This window comes from Herpailurus yagouaroundi, unplaced genomic scaffold, assembly GCF_014898765.1.
Source record: "Herpailurus yagouaroundi ecotype Mexico unplaced genomic scaffold, PumYag 187, whole genome shotgun sequence".
Classification (NCBI taxonomy): domain Eukaryota; kingdom Metazoa; phylum Chordata; class Mammalia; order Carnivora; family Felidae; genus Herpailurus; species Herpailurus yagouaroundi.
Genome location: NW_024412418.1, coordinates 31825942 through 31848623, shown reverse-complemented (window position 1 = coordinate 31848623; position 22682 = coordinate 31825942). Strand labels below are relative to the sequence as shown.

Genomic DNA, 22682 nt, shown 5'->3' with positions numbered 1-22682 from the left:
TTTTTTTTTAAATAGATGCTTCTTCTTGCGAGTTAACTTTTTTTGGTTTTTGGACTTGACCCTAATATGCTGGAAATTAAGTGGAGTTTAATAAAAGAGAATCTTTTAGCAATTGGACTAATACTTGTTTCCCCAAATTCTTTTAAAGTTAGGGCTTTCTGATACTTTATTTTATGATTGCTATATGTATAAATGCAGAGTTAAATGTGAAATGACCATGGTATGACAGAAAAAGTAAGACTTGTAATGTGTATTTTAGTGAAAGATTGAGAATACCCTTCCTGTGGAATTAGAAAATGGGATTCATTTAGTCTATACTTTGGTGGACCCAAAGCAGTGTTTATGCATTTAACAAGAATTTGAGTACCAGTTATATGTTTAGCATCTTTCTGGGCACTTAGTAGTAAATTGAATGAACGAGGCCTTTCCTAAAGAAACCAGTCGGACCATAAGAGACTCTTAAAAAAACTGAGAATACACTGAGCGTTGATGGGGGGTGGGAAGGAGGGGAAAGTGAGTGATGGACATTAAGGAGGGCACCTGTTGGGATGAGCACTGGGTGTTGTGTGGAAACCAATTTGACAATAAATTTCGTATTAAAAAAAATAAAAAATAAAATAGTAAAAAAAAGAAAGAAACCAGTCAGATAATATTTGTTTATTTATTTAGTAACCAAGGTTTATAGTTGTTTTGGTAACTGTGCAAGTGTTATGTTAAAGCTCCACTAGCTATCTTCCTTTGGCCACACGTACACATACCTATTTGACCATGTTGAATTTTCAAGGAAACCGATTTCACATCAGTAAGACTATGTGAAACCAAGCCAGGCTTCTTTGAGCCCTATCTCTATGCCAAAAATAAAGGTGAGGGACATATTTCTGTCTCTCTAGTTTATTCAGAAAGTCTATTTTTCCACCTTTGTCCAGTGTCTGTTATATGTTTACACGTCTTCCCCCAATATTCTAGTAAATATATACGTTTGGTCTTTATTTTAGGCTGATGTCCGGCCCCAAACAGATGGATGTAATGGTCTGAGATACAATTTAACCTCTGATATCATTGAGTCCATATTTAGGACCTATCCAGCAGGTAAGAAGAATCAGTCTTTCCGCATAGTAGAAATATTTGGATGAATTCAGTAATAATACTTAAGTGAAAAACAAGTATTGCAGGGGAGCATTTTAAATAGCCAAAGTAAAAAAGTTACAGTACTTACGATTTTATTGAGTTTATTGTTTAGGGGAGATTTTTCTTCCCTACAGTTGATTCTGGAATGGCAAATTGTTTCCATTATTAAAAGTGAAAGTTGTTAGTTTAAAAAAAAGAAAGCTTTACCTTTATTCCTGATGAAGTGCAATAAAATAAGCATGAAGTACTTACCCAACGTCTGATATATAGTAGTTATTAAGGGCTTAGTATATAATGTGCTGTCATCAGTTCATTGGTATGATGATTTTTCCATTCTTCCATCAGTGGTTCTTAAACTCTATTTACCCTTCAGCAAACCTGCACAAGATGGCCTGCTCCAGAGGTATCAGTACATAGTTTCTACAATGCTAACTCAGATCCAACATCATGCTGCCTCCAAAGTGACCTTTCTAACCCACAAATCATTACCCTTGCAGAAACCATCTTAAAAGTATAAATGACTTGATCCCAGCTTTATTAATTGAAGGTGTGCAGCTGAGGTTGCGAGCACCACCACTTCAGTCATTCTGAGCAAACAGTTCTGTCTCAAAGCATATGCTGTTCTCTCTTCTCACTTCCTCACTGTGCCCCATTAGTCCTTCAGAAACATAACTCCCCCATGGGATTCAACACAAGTATTGCCTCACTACCACCTCTATAAAATCCTGACTTCTTTGGGCAGGTGTACATCTCCCCTTTGCTTCTGTAGGGGCTTGTGTCTGCCTCAACAAGTTATCACGTTGTAATTTTTATATCTTTCTGATAAGAACGTAATTCTATAGTGCATATTACATACCAGACACCATTCCGAGGCCTTGATATATATTAAGTCATTTAGTCATCACAAGTAACCCTATGAAGTAGGCAGTGTTAATACCTTCATAGGACAGATGAGGAAACCGAGATGGAGAAAGATTAAGTAATTTAAACAAGGTCACATAGATAGTAAGTGGCAGACCTAGAATTTCAAACCCAGGCTCTCTGGCTCAAGAGACCATGCTCTTAACCTCTTTGCTCATTGGATTGTGAGTTTCTGGGGTGTGCTGAACTGATAGTCCTAGTGGGTATTGATTCTTGGTATTTCTACTAAAACTTTGAAACTCGTTAATTCTTTTAGTGCAAAATAAGGTTTCGATTGTAATTGGTTAAGATTTATACAGGTAGTGAGTGCCTCACCTAGTCTCTCAAGTTATGTTTCAAATTTACAATTAGATTATTATATATGGTATGTAAAGTTGAGCAGTTTAGTAATCTAGTTTTTGCTATTCTGTATTTCAACTAATTTAAGAAGTTTTAAGAAATGGAAACTCTCTATGTAACTATTACGGTTTTTTTCCACAGTAAAAATGAAATATGCAGAAAATGTTCCCCACAACATGACAGAAAAGGAATTTTGGACACGTTTTTTTCAGTCCCATTATTTTCACAGGGACCGGCTGAATACAGGGTCAAAAGACCTCTTTGCAGAATGTGCCAAAATAGATGAAAAAGGTAACTGCTTATCCCTCACATGCTAAAATTTAATTTGCTGTTCTCTAGTCCTCTAGTTATAGTGCAGTTAATGACTTTTTTTATTTTTGAGAAAGGTAAGACTTGACCAACTTTTATTTCATTGATTTTGTAGGGTTAAAAACCATGGTTTCACTAGGAGTAAAAAACCCACTGCTTGACTTGACAGCTTTGGAAGATAAACCATTAGATGAGGTAAGCAGTACCAAAAGAATTTATGAGAGGGGTGCCTGGCTGGCTCAGTTGGTAGAGCATGCAACTCTTGATCTAGGGGTTGTGAATTTGAGCCCCACATTGGGCATAGAGCCTACTAAAAAACAAAACAAACAAATTTTAATTTTTTTTTTAAACTTTTGTTTATTTTTGAGAGATAGAGACAGAGCATGAATGAGGTAGGAGCAGAGAGAGAGGGAGACACAGAATCCAAGGCAGGTTCCGGGCTCTGAACTGTCAGCACAGAGCCCGATGTAGGGCTCGAACCCATGAACTGTGAGATCATGACCTGAGCCGAAGTCAGACGCTTAACTGGGTGAGCCGCCCAGGTGCCCCATAAATTTTAGTTAAAAAAAGAATTTATGAGAAAAAACAGTCTTCCTAGTTTCAACTAGTTTAAAAATTGCCTTCAGTGTAGATATTCCACTTCTGAGAATAAAATACACAAAGTACTGTTATTTGGAGTGATTTATCAGAAGTGCTTCTTAGTAGCACTGTTTGCTATTAAAATTGCCTTGGAGAATTGAACTTACAGGCGTTGCTAAAACTGTTGTAACAGGATTTTAGTCGGTTGAGTGTTGGACTTCAGCTCAGGTCATGATCTCATGGTTTGTGGGTTCAAGCCCGCATCAGGCTGTGTTCTGGCAGCTCAGAGCCTGGAGCCTGCTTCAGATTCTGTGTCTCCCTCTCTCTCTGCCTCTCCCCCATTTGTACTCTCTCTCTCAAAATTAAGTAAACTTAAAAAAAATAAATAAATAAAAAATAAAAGAATTTTCTAGCTTCCACATAGCAATTCTCTAGGTAATAATGTGAAGGCTCAACATGTATTTGTGAGTCCAGCTTTATGCTCTAGCTGACATTAATCTAAAGAAATGTGGATAAATATTAGTAGATGAGGAAAAGATAACAAGCATTTTTCCATAGCCCACTATTTGGCAGACCTTGAACACACTCATGACCCTTACCCTATGCTAGCTCCAATATGTTTCAACAACTAGACCATCAAGTGTGAGCTACCTACCCCTGCATCGTGTCTCCAGACTTACAGATTTATCCAGTCGTGGAGAGAGGTATGATCCCTTCTGATTAGGGCAAATTCCATTCCTGTTTGTATCTTCTAGGGTAGGAACCTGCCTTCCTCAGGTATTCTCTTCACACTTATATTTTCATTTTCTTACCTTTCTTTTGGTTTCTCTTCTGCTGGCCGTATACACATGCTTATACCTTCCTATCTTATTTTTCTTAACTTTTTCCTTTATTTTCATGTATGTACTCTCCAAGTGAGGAAACTAATGTTAAAATTTTGACCTACAGCCTAGATTATAAATTAACAGAAAATAACCCTTGGTGCCCAGATAAGTCATTTCCTTAATGAAATTTAGTTTTCTTGGTAATTCTCCACATTCAGGCACTTCCTTGCTGAATTTCAACACATTAAAATATGACCCTCTGAAGTCATCCTGAAAAAAATGAAGCTTAATATGGGGGAAAGATTTTAGTGCTTCCCCCTGCCCTCAAGCCCAGTTTTCTTATAAAATGAGGTTAATAGTACTGATTTAGTAGGGAGTAGGAAAGTTGAGATGTTGTTTAAGGGTATCAGCTTGCCACTAGTAGATTTATTTATCTACAAGTTTTAGATATCTAATGCACAGCGGAGTCAACAGTGCTGTGTTATAAACTTCAGAGTTGCTGCATCTTAATTGCCCTTACCTCAAAACAAAAAATGATAATTATGTGACATGATAGAGATGTTAGTTAGCTGTAGGGTATCATGTTGGAGCATGTAAGTATCAAATCAACACATTTATACCTTTAACTTCTAAAATGTTACATGTCAATTATATCTCTGGAAAAAAATGCAAAACAAAAAAAGTGCGGACTTTATGGGATTGCTACAAGAGTTAAAAGAGTGTGGTACACAGTGAGTACTCAACAAATAATAGGTGTTACTATAATTTCTGTTTTTAGTGCTATACAATATTTGATTGTATGGATATGTAAACATATATATAACCAAACCCCTTAATAGAGATCTTGGTTGATTCACTTTTTCCTTTGGTGCCTTTTTCTTTCATCCTCTAGGTGTTATAACTGTCCTAGGTATGGCCTTGGGCCACCTTCTGAATACATTCTCTTCATTCCATTGCTTTGAATACTAATATTGATGATGATGATGATGAAATGATGAATCCCAGGTAGCTGTGGTCTCTCTAACCCCAGAACTCCCAAAATCATACATCTGCCTGTTTACTTGATAAAGTTACTTCACCTCCAAAACTCAGTTCATCATTAAGTCCTCTACAAAACATCTCTGATTTGTCTACATCTGTCCATCTGTACCCTTACACCCTCACTATTAGGCTGCCACCAGTTTTGTCTTGATTGCTTGCATTAGCCTCCTAATTGGTATTCCTATTTCCACTGTTTTCCCTATAATTTATTCTCCCCTAGCAGTAAGAGTTATAAATCAGATCATAATAGTTTCCTATGTAAAACTCTTTGATGGATTCTCATTGAAATTAAAATAAAAATCAAAACTCCTACAAGGCTCTTCTTGACTTGGACTCTGTCTGCTTCTACCTCACTTTGGGCCACACCTTCTTTCAGGTCTGTTCCAAGCTTTTTCTACCTCAGGGTCTTTGCACTTACTGTTTCTCCTCCCTCCTCTTCCACCTAACTAGCTTCTACTCATCTTTTAGACATCTGTTCAAATGCTACTTCTTCAAGAGAGACCTTCCCCTAACCTGTCTATCTAAAGTAGCTCCTCCTCTCCATCTAGTCACTATATCATGCCACCCCTCTTTATTTTTTTCATACCATCAGTCATTTTCAAAAGTGATCTTTTTATCTTGTCAGAGGGTGACTCTTCTTGTTGTATTGGCTTGTCACCCATACATGGCATGTATTAGGCACTCAGTAATTATTTGATGAATTTGATGAATGAATGGTATATGAGTCTTTTTGTAATTTTTCTTTTACATCTTTAGTCTTATGTCTTACCAATGCCTGGCCCACCCTTCATTCCAAGTGTACTGCAATACAGAAAAAAACTCATAATATGTATTCTGTTGTTTCTGTACCTTTGTTTAAGCAGATTTTTCTCCCTAAAATATCATTGTCTCTTTGTCTGGCTTGCAAGCACTTATTCAACTTATGGTGCTTCTTGAAGCTTCTTTGAATCTACCTCTGCTCTCCTCCAGTGGGATTGGCTACTTCTTCTATTACAGCACATCATATAAGTTTTAACTACATGTACACTTACAGCCCAGCATCCCACTAACTACTATACTGGCTCCTTTGGCACAAGATCTTATTAAGTTTCTGTCTGTAGGGCCTAGCACATAGCATAAACTCAATACATGTTTGAAAATATCTATTTCTCCAGTATCTCATTTTACATAGCTTAGACTTGCTTACACTAATACTAGCAAAGTTATAAAGCCAGAATTTGAAAACATATCTGACTCCAAAGTCCATGCTTTTTTTTCCCCTACCATATTCTATTACTTCATTTAATATTTTGCTAGCTATGTCTAAAACTGGTCTTCAAAAAATGCATGCTTCGAGGCACCTGGCTGACTCGGTAGAGCATGCAACTCTTGATCTAAAGGATGTGAACAACTTTGAGCCCCACATTGGGTGTAGAGATTACTTTTAAAAATAAAATCTTAATAACAAATGCATGGTTTAAGGTTAAGATTATTTTTGTGAAGCCAGAAGGAATATGTTGTATTTTTAATCTGTAACTTATTTTTAAATGTTTACTTATAAAAATTAAGTAATTCTCAGAATTAATGAAGTCCCATCATCCAATTTTTTCAGCTAGCGTATCTCTCATAATGGGTAAGAAAACTAGAATTTTATTTTGAATTTTAATCCTCTAAATTATTTCTCCTAGGGCTATGGCATTTCTTCTGTGCCATCTGCTTCTAATTCCAAGTCCATAAAGGAGAATAGTAATGCTGCCATCATCAAGAGGTTTAACCATCACAGTGCCATGGTCCTGGCAGCAGGTCTCAGGAAACAGTTAAGTATACATGCAAAGGTTCAATAACTGGACTTTTCAAGATAGCCAGATGGAATTGTATTGTTGCTCTGCTTGTGATTTTTAACATTTTTCCCACTTTGTTTTAAGAGAAGCACAAAATGAACAAAATGGTGAGCCCAGCAGCATTGATGGAAATTCTGGAGATGCAGATTGCTTCCAACCAGCAGTCAAAAGGGTATGAGTAAAAAGTGTGGAACGTTTAGAACTCAGGTTTCTCCAGAAACCTTGTATAACTTACTAGTACTTTATGTTGATCCTTGATTATTTAAAATGACTCAGTTCTTCTGGTCGAGACATTAGGTGTTTGGCATAAGTTATAGAACACTTAAAGGAACACTTTCTTGGTTTTAACTTGCCAGCCACCTTTCCATGAACTCCTGTCTATTCACTGTTTTTATTGGCTTTCTTCTCTTTTTTTCCTTCACATCTACACATACAGTTTGTGTTGTGGGCAAGAGTATCAACAAAGGCAATATGACAAGAATAAAAACTAAAGGTCTGTGTATATGATTTTAGAAGATAGGGTTTGGGCCTTATATTAAGAGCTAGAGCTTATATATTTCAGAACTAGAAATGTGTTCTCGTTAGATATTGAAGAAATCATTTAGGGCTATGAGAGAATAAGGACACAGTTGTCTACTTCCATATTTCTTCTTTCTTTGCAACTTTGCCAAACTACTCTTTCAGTTTTTTAAAGTTCCTTCCCAATTACAAAAAATGAATATGATAAAGTTTTCTTAGAGGGCAATTAGGCAATATATATTAAAATTTTAAAGGTTTATTGCCCTGTCCATTTTGGGACAGCATTTCATTTTGGACACTTATTTAAAAAGGTAAAGATGTGCAAAGATTTAGATATCAATATTCATTACAGTACTATAATAGAGAAAATAGCAAATATCCTAATAATATCTGTGGTGTGTCCAAACAATGTAGATTGATGCAGCCATGAATAACTTGAAAAGGATTCATGACCTACTGAATTGAAAGGAGTTCACATTTACCATAACAGTAGTGTAGTTCATAAAAAATTAAAGACACCAATTTTTTTAATTGTTTGTTTTGAGACAGAGAGTACGTACATGCGTGAGAGAGGGACAGAGAGAGAGAGAGAGAGAGAATCCCAAGCAGGCTCCATGCTTTCAGTGCAGAGCCAAACGTAGGGCTTGATCTCACGAACCATGAGATCATGACCTGATCCAGAATCAAGAGTCAGAGGCTCAACTGACTGAGCCACCCAGGCACCCAAGAAACCATTTTTGAGTTGCCTAAAATACTAAGGGGTGGGAAACAAAAATGAATTTAACAGTTCTTATTCTCAGCGTTCAGTGTCTATAGGGAAGACGAAATCAAAAGAACAATTTCAAAATAAGGTATAGTAATTGTGGGGTGCCTGGGTGGCACAGTTGATCGAGCATCTGACTCTTGACTTTGATTCAGGTCATGATCGCCCGTTGTGTGAATTCAAGCCCTGCATCAGGCTCTGTGCTGACACTGTGGAGTATGCTTAGGATTTGTCTCCCTCTCTCTCTGCCCGTCCCCCACTTGCTCTGTATGTCTCTCAAAATAAATAAAAGTAAATGTGAAAAAAAAAAGCATAGTAGTGTTATTTACAATAGGAACCAGAATAAAAATTAATGAATTAAATAAAAAGTTCACAGATCAGACTGTGTGACACAACTTCATATGTAAAAAAAACTTTAAGAACTTTTTAAAAAGGACCTCAGAAATATACGCTAAGGGGTTATCTTTCCATAAAGGGATTATGGGTGATTTTTAACTTGAGTTCATGTTTCAGTAACTTAATATGTTTTTACAGGCATATACACTTTTAAAATTAACAAACCCAAGAAAATATTTTTTTTTCTTAAGTTTTTTAACTATTTTTTTAAATGTTTATTTATTTTTGAGAGAGAGAGAGACAGCGCATGAGCGGGGCAGGAGTGAGAGAGAAGGAGACACAGAATCTGCAGCAGGCTCCAGGCTCTGAGCTGTAAACAGAGCCCTACATAGGGCTTGAACCCATGAACTGCAAGATCATGACCTGAACTGAAGTTGAATGCTTAACCGACTGAGCCACCTTGGCGCCCCAAGTTTTTATTTAAATTCCTGTTAGTTAACATACAATGTAATACTAGTTTTAGGTGTACAATTTAGTGATTCAGTACTTACATACAATGCTTGGTGATCATCACTTGGTGTACTCCTTTAAAAAATACTTATTTAAGCCATAAATAAATGACTAAGAAAAGTGAAATGAAAATTAAAGTTACAGGGGCGCTTGGGTGGCTCAGTCAGTTGACTGAACTCAGTTGAGTGACCATTAATTTCGGCTCGGGTCACATAGTCTCACGATTAGTGAGATCAAGCCCTCATTAGGCTCCACACTAACTGTGGAAGTCTGCTTAGGATTCTCTCGCTCTCACTCTCCCCCTCACATGCATGCATGCGCTCTCTCTCCAAATAAGTAAATAAACGTTAATAAAATAAAAAATGAAATGAAAGTTATAGAGAGGAGTTTAAGGAGAAATACAGGAAGTGACACTCTGCAGTACTGTGTACTAAGTACATTTGATTCTTGGTAATTAAAGAGTTGTCAAAAGTCATGGTTTGTTGCATTTTCACAATATTCAATATTACTGACTCTGTTCTTTCAAATCAATAGTTTGAAATAGTCTGCTCTATGTTCTGCAAAAGGGTCTTAAAGAATGAGAGATTCAGAAGTAGTAATAGACAAAGTCCTTACTTTATAGATTTTTCATTTAGGTATGTGAGTCAGGATGCCTAACGAGGCCTTAGCAGAGGTTTTAGGATTTGGGTTGTTATGGGAGGTTAGGGAGGGACATGACTTAGGCAACAGCAGGGGTAGAAATGAGCTTGACATACATGGAAAGTAATGAAGATATTAGTATGCCTTGAATTTAGCTGAAGGGTATAGAGTTGAGAAAGTAGTAAAAAATTAGGCTGAGTCCAGGTAAAGTGGGGCTGATGAATGTGTTACTTTGAATATTCTACCATCAGGTCTGTTCCTAAACTACAAGAGGACTATTCAGACTGTCAAAATAGGGACACTTTAAAATACTAAGTTTTCAAATCCTTTTTGAGAGTTACTTAATAACCTAAATGTTTTGATCCTAGTCCTGGTAGCTACAGGTGAGGGTTGACCAGAAGGTTTCATTGTTAAAGGGGCACCTGGGTGGCTGAGTCAGTTTCATGTCCGACTTCAGCTCAGGTCACAGTCTCACAGTTTGTGAGTTCAAGCCCCATGTTGGGCTCTGTGCTGACAGCTCAGAGCCTGGAGCCTGCTTTGGTCTCTGTGTCTCCCTCTCTCTCTCTGCCCCTACTCCACTCACAGTCTGTCCCTCTCTGTCTCTCAAAAATGAATAAACGTTAAGAAAATAAAACTAAAAAAGAAAGGTTTCATTGCTGTGTAAAGGCTGAAATGTTGTAGAATTATTTTCACAAATGTCCATGTAGATTGCTTTCTCGTGTCTTATAAAGTAGGCTGTAGAAATTTAGCAGTTTGTTACTAGTACAGGAGAAAGATGAGTAAAACAAAGTAAAGAGTACAGAAGTAAACCCAAATACATGGAAGAATTAAATATATATATTATAAACATGATATTTCAGAATTAATGGGACAAGACAGATTATTCTACAAATGAGTGTTAAGAGGACTGATTAATAATTTAGTAAAAAGAAGCTCAGATTCCCTGCCTTAACTTCTTATTCCAAAATAAATTCTAAGTGGATCAAAGATTTAAGCAGAAAATTAATCCACAGAAGAATAAGCAAAAAAGGGATAGTTAAAACCAAAAAACACCCAATTGGAAGAAAGCGTATTTACAACACTTACAATAAATTAGTCTTTTGGCCGCCTGGGTGGCTCAATCAGTTAAGTGTCCAACTCTTGACCTCCGCTCAGGTCTTGATCTCAGGGTTGTGAATTCAAGCACTGAATTGGGCTCTGTGCTGGGTGTGAAGTCTACTTAGGAAAAAAAAAATAGTCTTATGTGGTGGAAAAATAGTAAAAGATACCATTTTCATCTGCCAGACTATTAAAAATTAAAGGTTCAGTAATAATATGGTCAGAGTGTAGGAAAACAGGTATTCTGTAAATGGTTGGTGAGAAAATGAGTTCAACCAATTGTAGAGCAGTTATCTCTAGGAACTGAAGCTCATGGTGGGAAGACTTCATATTTTACTCTCTGTAGAGTTGTACTTTTTCAATCATGTTCATTACTCTAGTAAGGAAAAGTTTCCATATAAAGTGCTGTGTTAATAATTATAGGCGAAGTTACAAGAGTCCATTGAATATGAAGACTTGGGAAAAAATAATTCCATAAAAACAATTGCACTAAACCTCAAGAAGTCAGATAGGTAAGTTTGGTCAATATTAAATTAACCTGAGACACAATAGTTTTATAACACAAGTCACTGCAGAGTATATTCTGCAAGTATAGCACTCCAGTTTTAAATCACTTTACCATAAAAATATATTATCTTTTTCTTTGAGAATTTACTTTGTGCATTTCAGAAAAGGATGCTAAATGATCAAAGCCAAGATAAAAATGTGTTCTCTGTACTGTTTGCTTACTGCCCATATAGGAATTAAGTTACTTTATTGAAATCTATTTAGCTTATATTATTTTTTGCTTTGGGGATAATGTTATATTGAGACTGCTAAAATATTTGAAGGACAAATGTTACATGCCTTTATTCTGTGTTATGAGTCATTCCTTTCTTCCTTGCCTCTTTCTGCCTCTTCAGGTATTATCATGGTCCAACTCCAATCCAGTCACTACAGTATGCAACAAGTCAGGACATTATTAATTCTTTTCAAAGTATTAGGCAAGAAATGGAAGCTTATACACCCAAATTAACTCAGGTAGGTGACTTGTACTGTTTGAAAACCAAAATTCCCTTAGTTATTTCCTCAGTTTATGAGGACAAACACATTGAATTATATAAACTGTTTTCATTGCGTTTAAAGACATATTGCCACTAAATAAATTGAAAAAAAGAGGTAGGAAGAAAAAGGTATTTGGCATATTCAAGAAGCATCTGAAGTTAAGGTGGTAATGAAAAATAAGATAATGAGTTTTGTGCCAATTTTTTCCCTTCCATATACATAGTGTTGCTAGGGAAATTTCCCAGATTTCCAGAAAACTTGTGGACATCACTGTCTAAATATTTTGCATGACCTTAAACTAGAATACATAAAATAGATCTCATTATCTAGTCTTTATTTTTCCCTGCTCTTATTCATACTTAAATGGATCAGCAAGTTCTGTCCATTCTTCATTATTTCTTGACTCCTATCCCCTTGGTTTAAGCAAACCTGAGTAGTTTTCCACAATGCCACTACAAGTTCTCTTTCTAAAAACAAATTTATCACCCTGTAGCTTAAATCCTTTACTGCCCCCTTTTGTTGCTATAGTTACTGTCTGAATGCCTCATCTGGTGTGCCAGAATCTTTATGTCTGGCCCGAACCCACATCTCCAGCTGCATTTCCACCATTCCTTTCCACACACAACCAAGAGTCCTCTCTCCAGCCTAACACACAAAACTGCCTAGAAAACAAAGTCATGCTTTCTCTCTTAGCCTGTTTCCTGACCCTGAGGACCTAATAATAATTATTCAAAACTGAACTCAAATTACATTGTCTCTGTAAAGCAATCCTCAGCATGCCCAGTAACAAGTTTTAGAGGTGGGGAGGGGGTGGGGCACATCTTTTGTCTATTTTTGTAAACTCTGAATCAGAGTTCACATCTGTCTTGTAGTGCTTACCACATATTGGAACTTATTTTTTTTACTTACAGAAAGTTGCAAAAAAATGTTTTCTGGCTGTTTTGAGATAGAAACTCAAATATTTCAGTGTGTATTTCCTAAAACAAGACATTCTCATAAAATAACACAGTACAATTCTCATACATAACATAGTACAATTACAGAAACGATAAGTTAACATTGATAAAGAATTTTTTTTTTAATGTTTGTTTATTTTTGAGAGAGTGCAAGCAGGTTAGGGGCATAGAGAGAGGGAGACAGAGGATCCAAAGCAGGCTCCATGCTGAGAGCAGAGAGCCTGACATGGGGTTCAGACTCCCAAGTCATGAGATGATGCCCTGAGCTGAAGTCAGACGCTTAACCGACTCAGCCACCCAGGTGCCCCTAACATTGATAAAGTATTATTATCCAGCCTGTAAGTCTTAACAAAAATTTCACCAGTTGCACCACCAGTGTCCCTTGGAGCAAAAGAAAACTTTTTTTCCCTTGGTCCAGCATCCAAGTCAAGTTCATTGAGTTGCATTTAGTTCTCATGGTTTTTAGTCTCTTTTAAAATGGTATCATTTTAAAAATAAATAAATAAATAAATAAATAAATAAGGTAAAATGGTATCGTTTTTCAATCTCTCTTTGTTTTTCATGATCTTGATATTTGAATAAAAGCCAGTTTTTGTAAAATACCCTCACTTTGAGTTTCTCTAATGTTTCCTCATGACTAGATTCACATTAAGCATTTGGGGCAAGAATACCGCAGAAATGATGTGTCATCCTCAGTGTATCGTATCAGGAGGCACATACTTCATTTGTCCTAACTTTTGATCACTTGGGTAGGGTAGTATCTATCTGGTTTTTCCACCAAAAAGTTAATATTTTTCCCTCTGTAATGAGTATCTTGAGAGATATTTTAAGACCATATAAATATTCTATTTCCTATCAAACTTTTACCCACTAGTTTTTTAGAATCCGTTGATGATTCTTACCAAAACACTTACTTTTGTGCTGGTGGTGGTGAAGTGGTGATTTTCTAATTCCATCATCCCTTCTACATTTGTCAGTTGACACTTTGCTAAGACAAAGAGCTTCCCTTTCCTTCTGTGTTTATTTATAACAGAATGGACTCATTGGTTTTTACATTATTTTGTGGGTTATGAACTGTTGCTGTCTTTTTGTTAAACTAAAGTATAATTTACATAGTTAAATGTACCTTTTTTAGTCTCTTCTGCAACTTTTAATAAACACAGTTGTGTAACCACTGACACAATTAAAAAAATTTGTCACCTCCAAAAATGTACCCGTGCCTCTTTGCAATCAGACCCTTCCCACGCCCTTCACACTGGCTCCTATATCTTTCTGACAATGTCCTCATCAATTTTTGAGCACCTCCTTTTGAGTACCTTACTTTATGGAACGATGAGATAGATGTTCCAGGTCCATCTTATGCTTGCCCTGCCCCAGCCACAGAATCTTTTTTAATGTTGGGTACACTTAGAAACCAAGATCTGGGTGTGGTGTACTGGTTGCTGTTGGGGTGTCATTTGCTACTGGTTTATCGTCCCCTCCGCGAACAGAGCTAGGAAATACATATATGTTCATATATGTACACATAACAATTGTGGGATAATTTGACTCCTTTTTTTCATCTGTAGTGTAACCCAGCATCTGGCCCTTGGGCCTAAGTAGATCCTCCTAACTTTTTCAAGCTGTGGTCAATCCTAGATACTTAAATTCTTCCCCATACTCACCCTGCATGCCAAAAATGATTTTATATCTGAGACACATGAATTGAGTCAGGAAGGCCCAAGAAATCAATTGTCTGGGTGTATATACCTGAGTACGGCCCATGGCTAGTCAGCCAGCTCAGCAATCACAGAAGCTTCTAGTTCCAAAGCATTGTAAAATTTCTGACAAAAGTGAATAGGAATAACATGAACTCCCATGTCCCCTTAACTTGTGGTGGTCATATCCTGTACTCTTACACCAAGTTGAAATTTTGTTTTCACCCAGTCCATATACCATGGATATCTACTTAATAAAAACTCCATTGAAAAGCCTTAGAGAGGGTAACCCTGCACTTGAGCTATTCAACAAATGACTTGTTCCTCTATAACCACAGTGCCTGGCACTTGTTAGGCACTCACTGAATATATATGTGAATTATTTTCCTAACTGTTGATACTGATACAGTGGGGAGTGTGTTTTTTCCCCTTTTGGTTAAGTATTCACTTCCTTGGAAAACTACAAATGATATATTTCTGCTCTGTTGAGTTTTCTCTTTTTTCCCCCTAGCTGCCAGTAAGTATACATGTTAACATGTTGTTTTAGTTTTTTTTCTTAAGGTCAGTTTTAGCTTCAGTTGTAGAGTTCACAAGTTGAGTTGGTACTTAAGAAGGGCCAAAGTGTGACTTTTGGGGTCTAAAGATGTGCCAGGTATTACTGGAAGACTGGTAGGTATTCTGTTTCTATGCACACTGTGTTTCTGGCCTCACACAAAGTAGTTCACTCTAGTTGCTGTAGATTATGTGTTTATGCAGGAGTAAAGATGCACTGACCATTTTGCTGTAAAACTGAAATGTTAGGTAAGAAAGATGACAGGAAGAGGAAATCACTTTCTGTCTTCGCTTCTTGCAGGTTCTCTCAAGTAGTGCTGCCAGCAGTACTATCACAACACTGTCACCTGGAGGAGCACTTATGCAGGGAGGGACACAGCAAGCCATAAACCGTATGTGCTGGGCTTTCTGTTGCTGCCCCTTTACTTAAATGAGCTCTAAAGAGCAGCTTGAGAGGAATGCTAAAGTTACATTGGTTTTTGTTTGGAGCTTTCTGAAATTTTTGTTTTTGTGCATATAGATCCTGAGATCTATTTAGACAAGAGCTTAGGTTTTGTAATTGTCTTAATAGTACAAAGAGTGGTGCATTGCTAGTCTCCCTATAGCATACCAAAAGCCTTCTTTTTTACTTTACACCTCTTAGAATAAAGGGAAATCTGAAAATTGCTCCAAAATCCAAGGGAATTTAAAATCTGGGATCTGTTAGCCACAAAATCGGTAACTTATCTCAGAATAGCACATCCTGGTTTGGCATTGGCCGAGAACACACGTTCAGATTTATTCTATGAGTGGTCGTTCTTTTAGAAGGTATACATATGTAAAAATAACCTTTATCCTATAGACCTCTTGTTTCTTCTACAGAGATGGTGCCAAATGATATTCAGTCTGAGTTGAAACACCTGTATGTGGCTGTTGGGGAACTTCTACGGCACTTCTGGTCCTGCTTTCCCGTTAATACACCATTCCTAGAAGAAAAGGTCAGAATTAATTCCAAACACAGCCAGCTCAGTGGTGGTGTGACTTAGCGAGATACTGTTTTGAAATTTGAAAATTGTATTGTTTACCATGTGCTAGACACTGGGATAAGCACTTGCATACGTTAATTTAAGCCTTCAGCATCCTGATGGAGGTAGGTATTAAAACCCATTTTATAGATGAAGAAATTTGAGATACAGGCCAGTTCTATAACTTATGATTGTACGTCTTAAAACTTGTGTCTACCTCTCAGCCACTGGGAGTAATTGAAGAACACAGATCCAAAACAAATCACATCAGTAAAATTATTTATTTGGTATATTTTTTAGAGGTAATTAAATTCAAACTTATATTGACAACAAATATAGCACTAGCTGTTTAACACTGAAACCCTTTTAAATCAATTAAAGGACAGTTGATACATGGGAAAATATTTACAGCTTTAATAGTAATAGCTTAACTATATAGATTACTCTTATAAACATTTCTTAAGAGAACGGTAAATACCCCATTAAAAATAATAGGCAAGAGACTTTTAACAGGCCCCTCACTAAAGAATGCGGGTGGTTCAGGAAACCTAAGAGGAAATTTTCATACTCACTAGTATTCAAATAAGTTCATCTTTAACGCTACAGCAAAAGAGCATTTTTTTTTATCAATTATTTATTTTTTTTATTTATTTTTTTGTCAATGATTTTTAAAAGAAAAAATTTTAAGTGATCAGTGATGGCTGAGTTGCCAAGAGTTCTTTCTTTTATTATTCATACTACCTTTTAAAAAAAAAGTTTGACCCAGAAATTCAACACTCAGAAATTTAACCTAAGGAAGTAATTAAGAATATTTATAAATATTTAGCAGTAGAGATGTTCCTCTGCCACTGTCTCTGAAAGATGTGGAACTGGCCTAACTCTTGACCAGAAGGGGCTTGGTTAAAGAAGCATTTGGTATGCCCGTACACTGAATACAATGCATCCATTTTAAACAGTGACTTAGATGAGTATTTAATGATTGAAAGATGTTCACGTTAAACCAAGTGAAATTTTAAAACAGTATAATAAATGCATTTATACACATATACAAAAAAATATCGAGAGGGATATGAATTATGAACCAAAGTGTTAATTATCTCTGAGGGGTGGTAGATACTGCTTCTCTGCCTGAAGCCAATTAATGTATTAAAAAAAAAAAAAAGTAAACTTCCTATGTATCTTTTTCTCTTGCTTCTTAAAGGTTCTTTGAGATTTCTCTGTATTTTATTAATTTCTCTCATCTTTTTTTAGGTAGTGAAAATGAAAAGTAATTTGGAACGATTTCAAGTTACAAAGCTCTGCCCATTCCAAGAAAAAATTCGGAGACAGTATTTAAGCACAAACGTAAGGCAACAGTCTGATTGGCCTGATTCTCATTCTCTGTGTAGTAAAATGATGAAATTAACTTTGTTTTCATGTAAATGAGTAGATACATTGGCTCTTATTTTTTTTCTGTTACTCAGTATTATTGTTTTTAAGTTTATTTTATTTTTTTTTGCAATCTCTACACCCAACATAGGGCTCAAACTCCATGACCCCAAGATCAAGAGGGGCGTGCTCTTCCAACTGAGCCAGCCAAGCACCTCTCACAGGACTGTTTTTTAATTGTAAAATGCATCATATATTCAGAAGAGTGTATAAAATACTTACACTTTTTAAAACAATGAAACGAGGATCTACCAACAAATCATAAGAAATGGAACAAAACCGGTACCCATAGGTATTCCCTGTCCAGTTGCCTACCCCTCCTTCACACTCTTTCAGGACCACAACTAATCAGGAATTTATCATAATCATCTCCATGGTTTTTGTTTGTTTTTCTCTTTTTTAAGTAAACTGCCCCCAGCATGGGGCTCAAACTCAACAACCCCAAGATCGAGTTGCCTGTTCTACCCACTGAGCCAGCCAAGTGCTCCAATCATCTCCGTGTTTTGCTTTATAAATTTACAACCTGGGCGTATGTTCCTAAAAAAATAATTATTTAGAAAACCTGACTAGCAAACACAAACCCAACCCTGCAAAGAAAGGCAGACTTGCTACTCTGTAACAGTAAACTGTACAGTTGCTGCCTTATGGTCTGCCTTCACCTTCCCTGATGGCTTACAGCAGGGCAGGGCTGTGGGTGAGGTAGTGAGTGCATAGTGTCACTTTGTTCCCAGGTTTTTTAACATTTTTTTGAATGCAAGGCTACAGCAACCACACGAGATGGTTTTTCATTTGTTGTGCAGTCCTCTCTGAGATGACTGGGCAAGAAGAGTATATACAAATTCAGGATTTAGTATTTGAGTAAGTAGCACAATCAAAAGAGGGAGTTTTATCATTGAAAGCTGAAAAATTCTTCATCAGTAAGGTTTTTAGTAAGTATTTATTCCCTAATGTCCTCAGTGATTTTTCTCAAAATGTAACAGTAGTACTTACAATCAGAAAAGAAACTTGGAGTATCTTCCCAACAGCAGAGCAAGAGTGACACATAGGTTTCAGTTCATGTGTTTTCTTGATTGTAACTGCCTGGAGCACTATGGTAAAAAGGATTCTGAGGCCACGTGCAGGCATTAACTTGGAGAATACTGCAGGTTTGTTTCCACACCACTGAAGTAAAGTGAGTCAAATGAATTTTTCTGTTTCCTAGTGCATGTACAAGTTAGGTTACAATGTACTGCAGTCTGTTAAATGTGCAACAGCATTGCATGTAAAAAAAAAAAAAAAACACTGTGCATACCTTAATAAGAAAATACTTTATTGCTAAAATTGCTATCCACCTTACCTCTCTGTTGGTGGCTGCTGACTGATCAGGTGGTGGTTGCTGAAGGTTGGGGTGGCCGTGGAAATTTCTTGAAATAAGATAACCTTAGGGGTGCCTGGGTGGTTCAGTTGGTTGAGTGTCTGACTTCGGCTCAGGACATGATCTTATGGTTCGTGAGTTCGAGTCCCACTTCAGGCTCTGTGCTGACAGCTCAGAGCCTGGAGCCTGCTTCAGTTTCTGTGTCTCCCTCTCTCTGTTCCCCTCCCCTGCTTGTACTCTGTCTCTCTCTTTCAAAATAAACATTTAAAAAAAATAATAAAACAACAGTGAAGTTTGCCACAGCGATTGACACTTCTTTTGCAAATGATTTCTGGGTAACATGCGATGCTATTTGACAGCATTTCACCTACAGTAGAACTTCTTTCAAAATTCAGAGTCAGCCCTCCCAAACCCTGCTTGCTGCTTTATCAACTAAGTTTACGTAATATTGTAAATCCTCTGTTGTCGCTTCTACAGTCTTCACTGCATCCTCAACCAGGAGTAGATTCCATCTCAAAAGACTACTTTCTTTGTTCAGCCCTAAGAAGCAACTCCTGGGGTTCCTGGGTGGCTCAGTCGGTTAAGCATCCGACTTCAACTCGGGTCATGATCTCGCAGTTCGTGAGTTTGAGCCCTGCGTCGGGCCCTGTGCTGACAGCTCAGAGCCTGGAGCCTGCTTCGGATTCTGTGTCTCCCTCTCTCTCTGCCCCTCCCCCGCTTGCTCTCTCTCTCTCTGTCTCTCAAAAATAAACATTAAAAAAAAAAAAAAAGAAGCCACTCCTCTTGTCATGAGGTTTTGTCATGAGATGGCAGCAATTCAGTCATGTCCTCAGACTCTACTTTTATTTCTAGTTCTCTTGCTTTTTCCACCAGCTTGCAGTTACTTCCTCCACTGAAGTCTTGAACCATTCACAGTTATCCATAAGGGTTGGAATCAGCTTCTTCCAAATTGCTGTTAATATTGATACTTTGACCTCTTTCCATGAGTCACAAATATTCTTAATTTTTTTTTAATGTTTGTTTAGTTTTGAGATGGGGGGAGGAGGAGTAGAGAAAGAGGGAGACACAGAATACGAAGCAGGCTCCAGGCTCTGAGCTGTCAGTACAGAGCCCGAAGTGGGGCTCAAAATCACAAACCGCAAGATTATGACCTGAGCTGAAGTCGGACACTTAACTGAGCCACCTGGGCGTCCTGAGTCACAAATATTCTTTTTTTTTTTTTTAATTTTTTAAAAATTATTATTTTTGAGAGAGACAGAATGCCAATGGGTTAAGGGCAGAGAGAGAGGGAGACAAAGAAGCAGAAGCAGGCTCCAGGCTCTGAGCTGTCAGCACAGAGCCTGACGTGGGGCTCGAACTCATAAGCTGTGAGATCATGACCTGAGCCGAAGTCGGACACTCAACCGACTGAGCCACCCAGGCGCCCCCTGAGTCACAAATATTCTTAATGGTATCTAGAATGGTGAATCCTTTCCAGAAGGTGTTCAGTTTACTTTGCCCAGATCCATCAGAGGAATCACTGTCTATGGCAGTTATAGCCTTAGGAATTGTATTTCTTAAATAATAAGACTTAAAAGTCAAAATTACTCCTTGACTCATGGGTTACAGAATGAATGTTGGGTTAGCAGGCATAAAAACAATGTTCATCATGTCTCCATCAGAGCTCTTGGGTAGCCAGGTGCATTGTCAATGACCAGTAATATTTTAAAAGGAATCTTTTTCTGAGATCTCAACAGTGACCGTAAATATTCACTAAACCGTGTTATAAATAGATGTACTGTCATCTAGGCTTTGTTGTTCCATTCATAGAGCACAGGCAGAGGGGATACAGAATAATTTTTAAGGGCCCAAGGATAATCAGAATGTTAAATGAGCATTGGCTAAAACTTAAAGTCACCAACTGCATCAGCTCCTGGTAAGAGAATCAGCCTGTTCTCTGGAGTTTTGAAACCAAGTATTGACTTCTCCTCTCTAACTATGAAAGTCCTAGATGGCCTCTTCCAATAGAAGGCTGTTTTGTCTGTGTTGAAAATCTGTTGTTTAATGTAGCTACCTTCATTAATTATCTTAGCCAGGTCTTCTGGATAATGCACTACAGTTTCTACATCAGCACTTGCTGCTTCACCTTGTACTTTTTTGTCTGTTACAGAGTTGTCTTCTTTCCTTAAACCTCAGGAACCAGCTTCTGCTGCTTCAGACTTCTCTTCTGCAGCTTCCTCACCTCTCTCAGCCTTGAACAGAGTTAGGGCGTTGCTCTGGATTAGGCTTTGGCTAAAGGGCATGTTGTGGCTGGTTGGAGTTTTTATCCAGACCACTAAAACTTTCTCCATATCAGCTATAAGACTGTATTGCTTTCTTTTCATTTCATGTGTTCACTGGAATAACACTTAATGTTTTTCAAGAACTTTTCTTTTGCATTCACAGCTTGGCTAACTGGCACAGGAGTCTTTGCTTTCAGCCCATCTCAGCTTTCAACACACCTTCCTCACTAAGCTTAATCATTTCTAGCTTCTGATTTAAAGTGAGAAACATGTGACTCTTCCTTTCAGTTGAATATGTAGAGGCTACTGTAGGATTATTCATTGGCCTGATTTCAATATTGTTGTGTCCCAGGGAATAAGGAGTCTTGAGGAAAGGGAGAGAGGGGAATGGCTGGTCAGTGGAGCAGTCAGAATACACACAACATTTATTAAGTTCACCATCTTACAGGCATGGTTCGTGGTGCCCAAAAACAATTGCAAAAACATCAAAGTCACACTAGTCACAGATTAGGGTAACAACATAATAATAATGAAAAAGTTTGAAATATTGCAAGAATTACCAAAATGTGACCTGGCACAGAGACACAAAGTGAGCAAATGCTGTTGGTAAAACGGTGCTGAGAGACTTGCTTGATGCAGTGTTGCCACAAACTTTCAATTTGTTGGAGAGAGAAAAAAAAAAAAAAAATCATTCCTGAGAAGCATAATAAAACTTTGCACAGTAAAACAAGATATACCTGTACGGTCTTCCAGGAGGGCTTGCCATTCATCTCTTCTAATTGGCACTATGGAACCAGTATGCCCATCCAGTAAAGTAAATTATTTTTATATACTTTCCAGGCAGGTTCAACTTTCATGTTGTCCTTTAGCTGCTTAATGGCAGGGCAGACACTACAACCCAGATAGAGCAGGTGAATTTCCAGCCTCTCCCACCATCTCTTCCCTTTTATACAAAACGGCTCTGGTAATAACCTTCACAGAAGGCTTGCCCTTTGCCTCATTGGGGTAATACAAATGAGCATAGAAACTACACTGAAGTATGTGCCAGATCTGGATCAGAAGCATTAACTTCCCCAGCCTTTGCCCAGTTATTGCTGAAGTTTCTTGCTGTGTTTTTCAGTTGGTAAGTCACATAGAGGAGATGCTCCAGACAGCCTACAACAAGCTCCACAAGTGGCAGTCACGGCGTCTGATGAAGAAAACGTGAAGTGTCTGTGACTCTCACAGGTTTTGTGAGAGTAAGAGAACTGTGACCTGCAGTGACTCTGGAAACCTGGCCTGAGACATGCCGATGATCACACAGCAGTGACAAACATCTGCACCATGCCAACTCTCGGAGCTGATGCTGTTGTACTTGCACATTGTGAACTGAAAGGAAAGGAACTGTGACTAAACTCGAAGCTGGGGAGGTAAATTAAGGCAGAACCAAAATGAGCTAAGTTGCAAATATATATATATACATATATATATATTTTAAAGAGACACTGTTTACTGCAGTTACTCAGGAACTGCTTTTGATTCACATTAAGCTGCTTTCAGAAATTAAAAAAAAAAAAAAAA

The 22682-nt window shown here is 37.5% G+C and overlaps 1 protein-coding gene across 1 annotated transcript in view; it reads left to right on the top strand.

The window, feature by feature from the left end:
* GTF2H1 (general transcription factor IIH subunit 1) overlaps window positions 1-22682 on the top strand; it is a 36516-nt gene extending 13834 nt beyond the window's left edge. The window contains exons 5-15 of the mRNA XM_040495686.1: window positions 996-1089; window positions 2530-2679; window positions 2813-2892; window positions 6809-6936; window positions 7046-7133; window positions 11250-11338; window positions 11729-11846; window positions 15377-15467; window positions 15937-16052; window positions 17331-17423; window positions 22243-22682. Coding sequence (XP_040351620.1) covers window positions 996-1089; window positions 2530-2679; window positions 2813-2892; window positions 6809-6936; window positions 7046-7133; window positions 11250-11338; window positions 11729-11846; window positions 15377-15467; window positions 15937-16052; window positions 17331-17423; window positions 22243-22329 — 1134 coding nt within the window. The 3' untranslated portion in view covers window positions 22330-22682. The remainder of the gene's footprint in view (window positions 1-995; window positions 1090-2529; window positions 2680-2812; window positions 2893-6808; window positions 6937-7045; window positions 7134-11249; window positions 11339-11728; window positions 11847-15376; window positions 15468-15936; window positions 16053-17330; window positions 17424-22242) is intronic.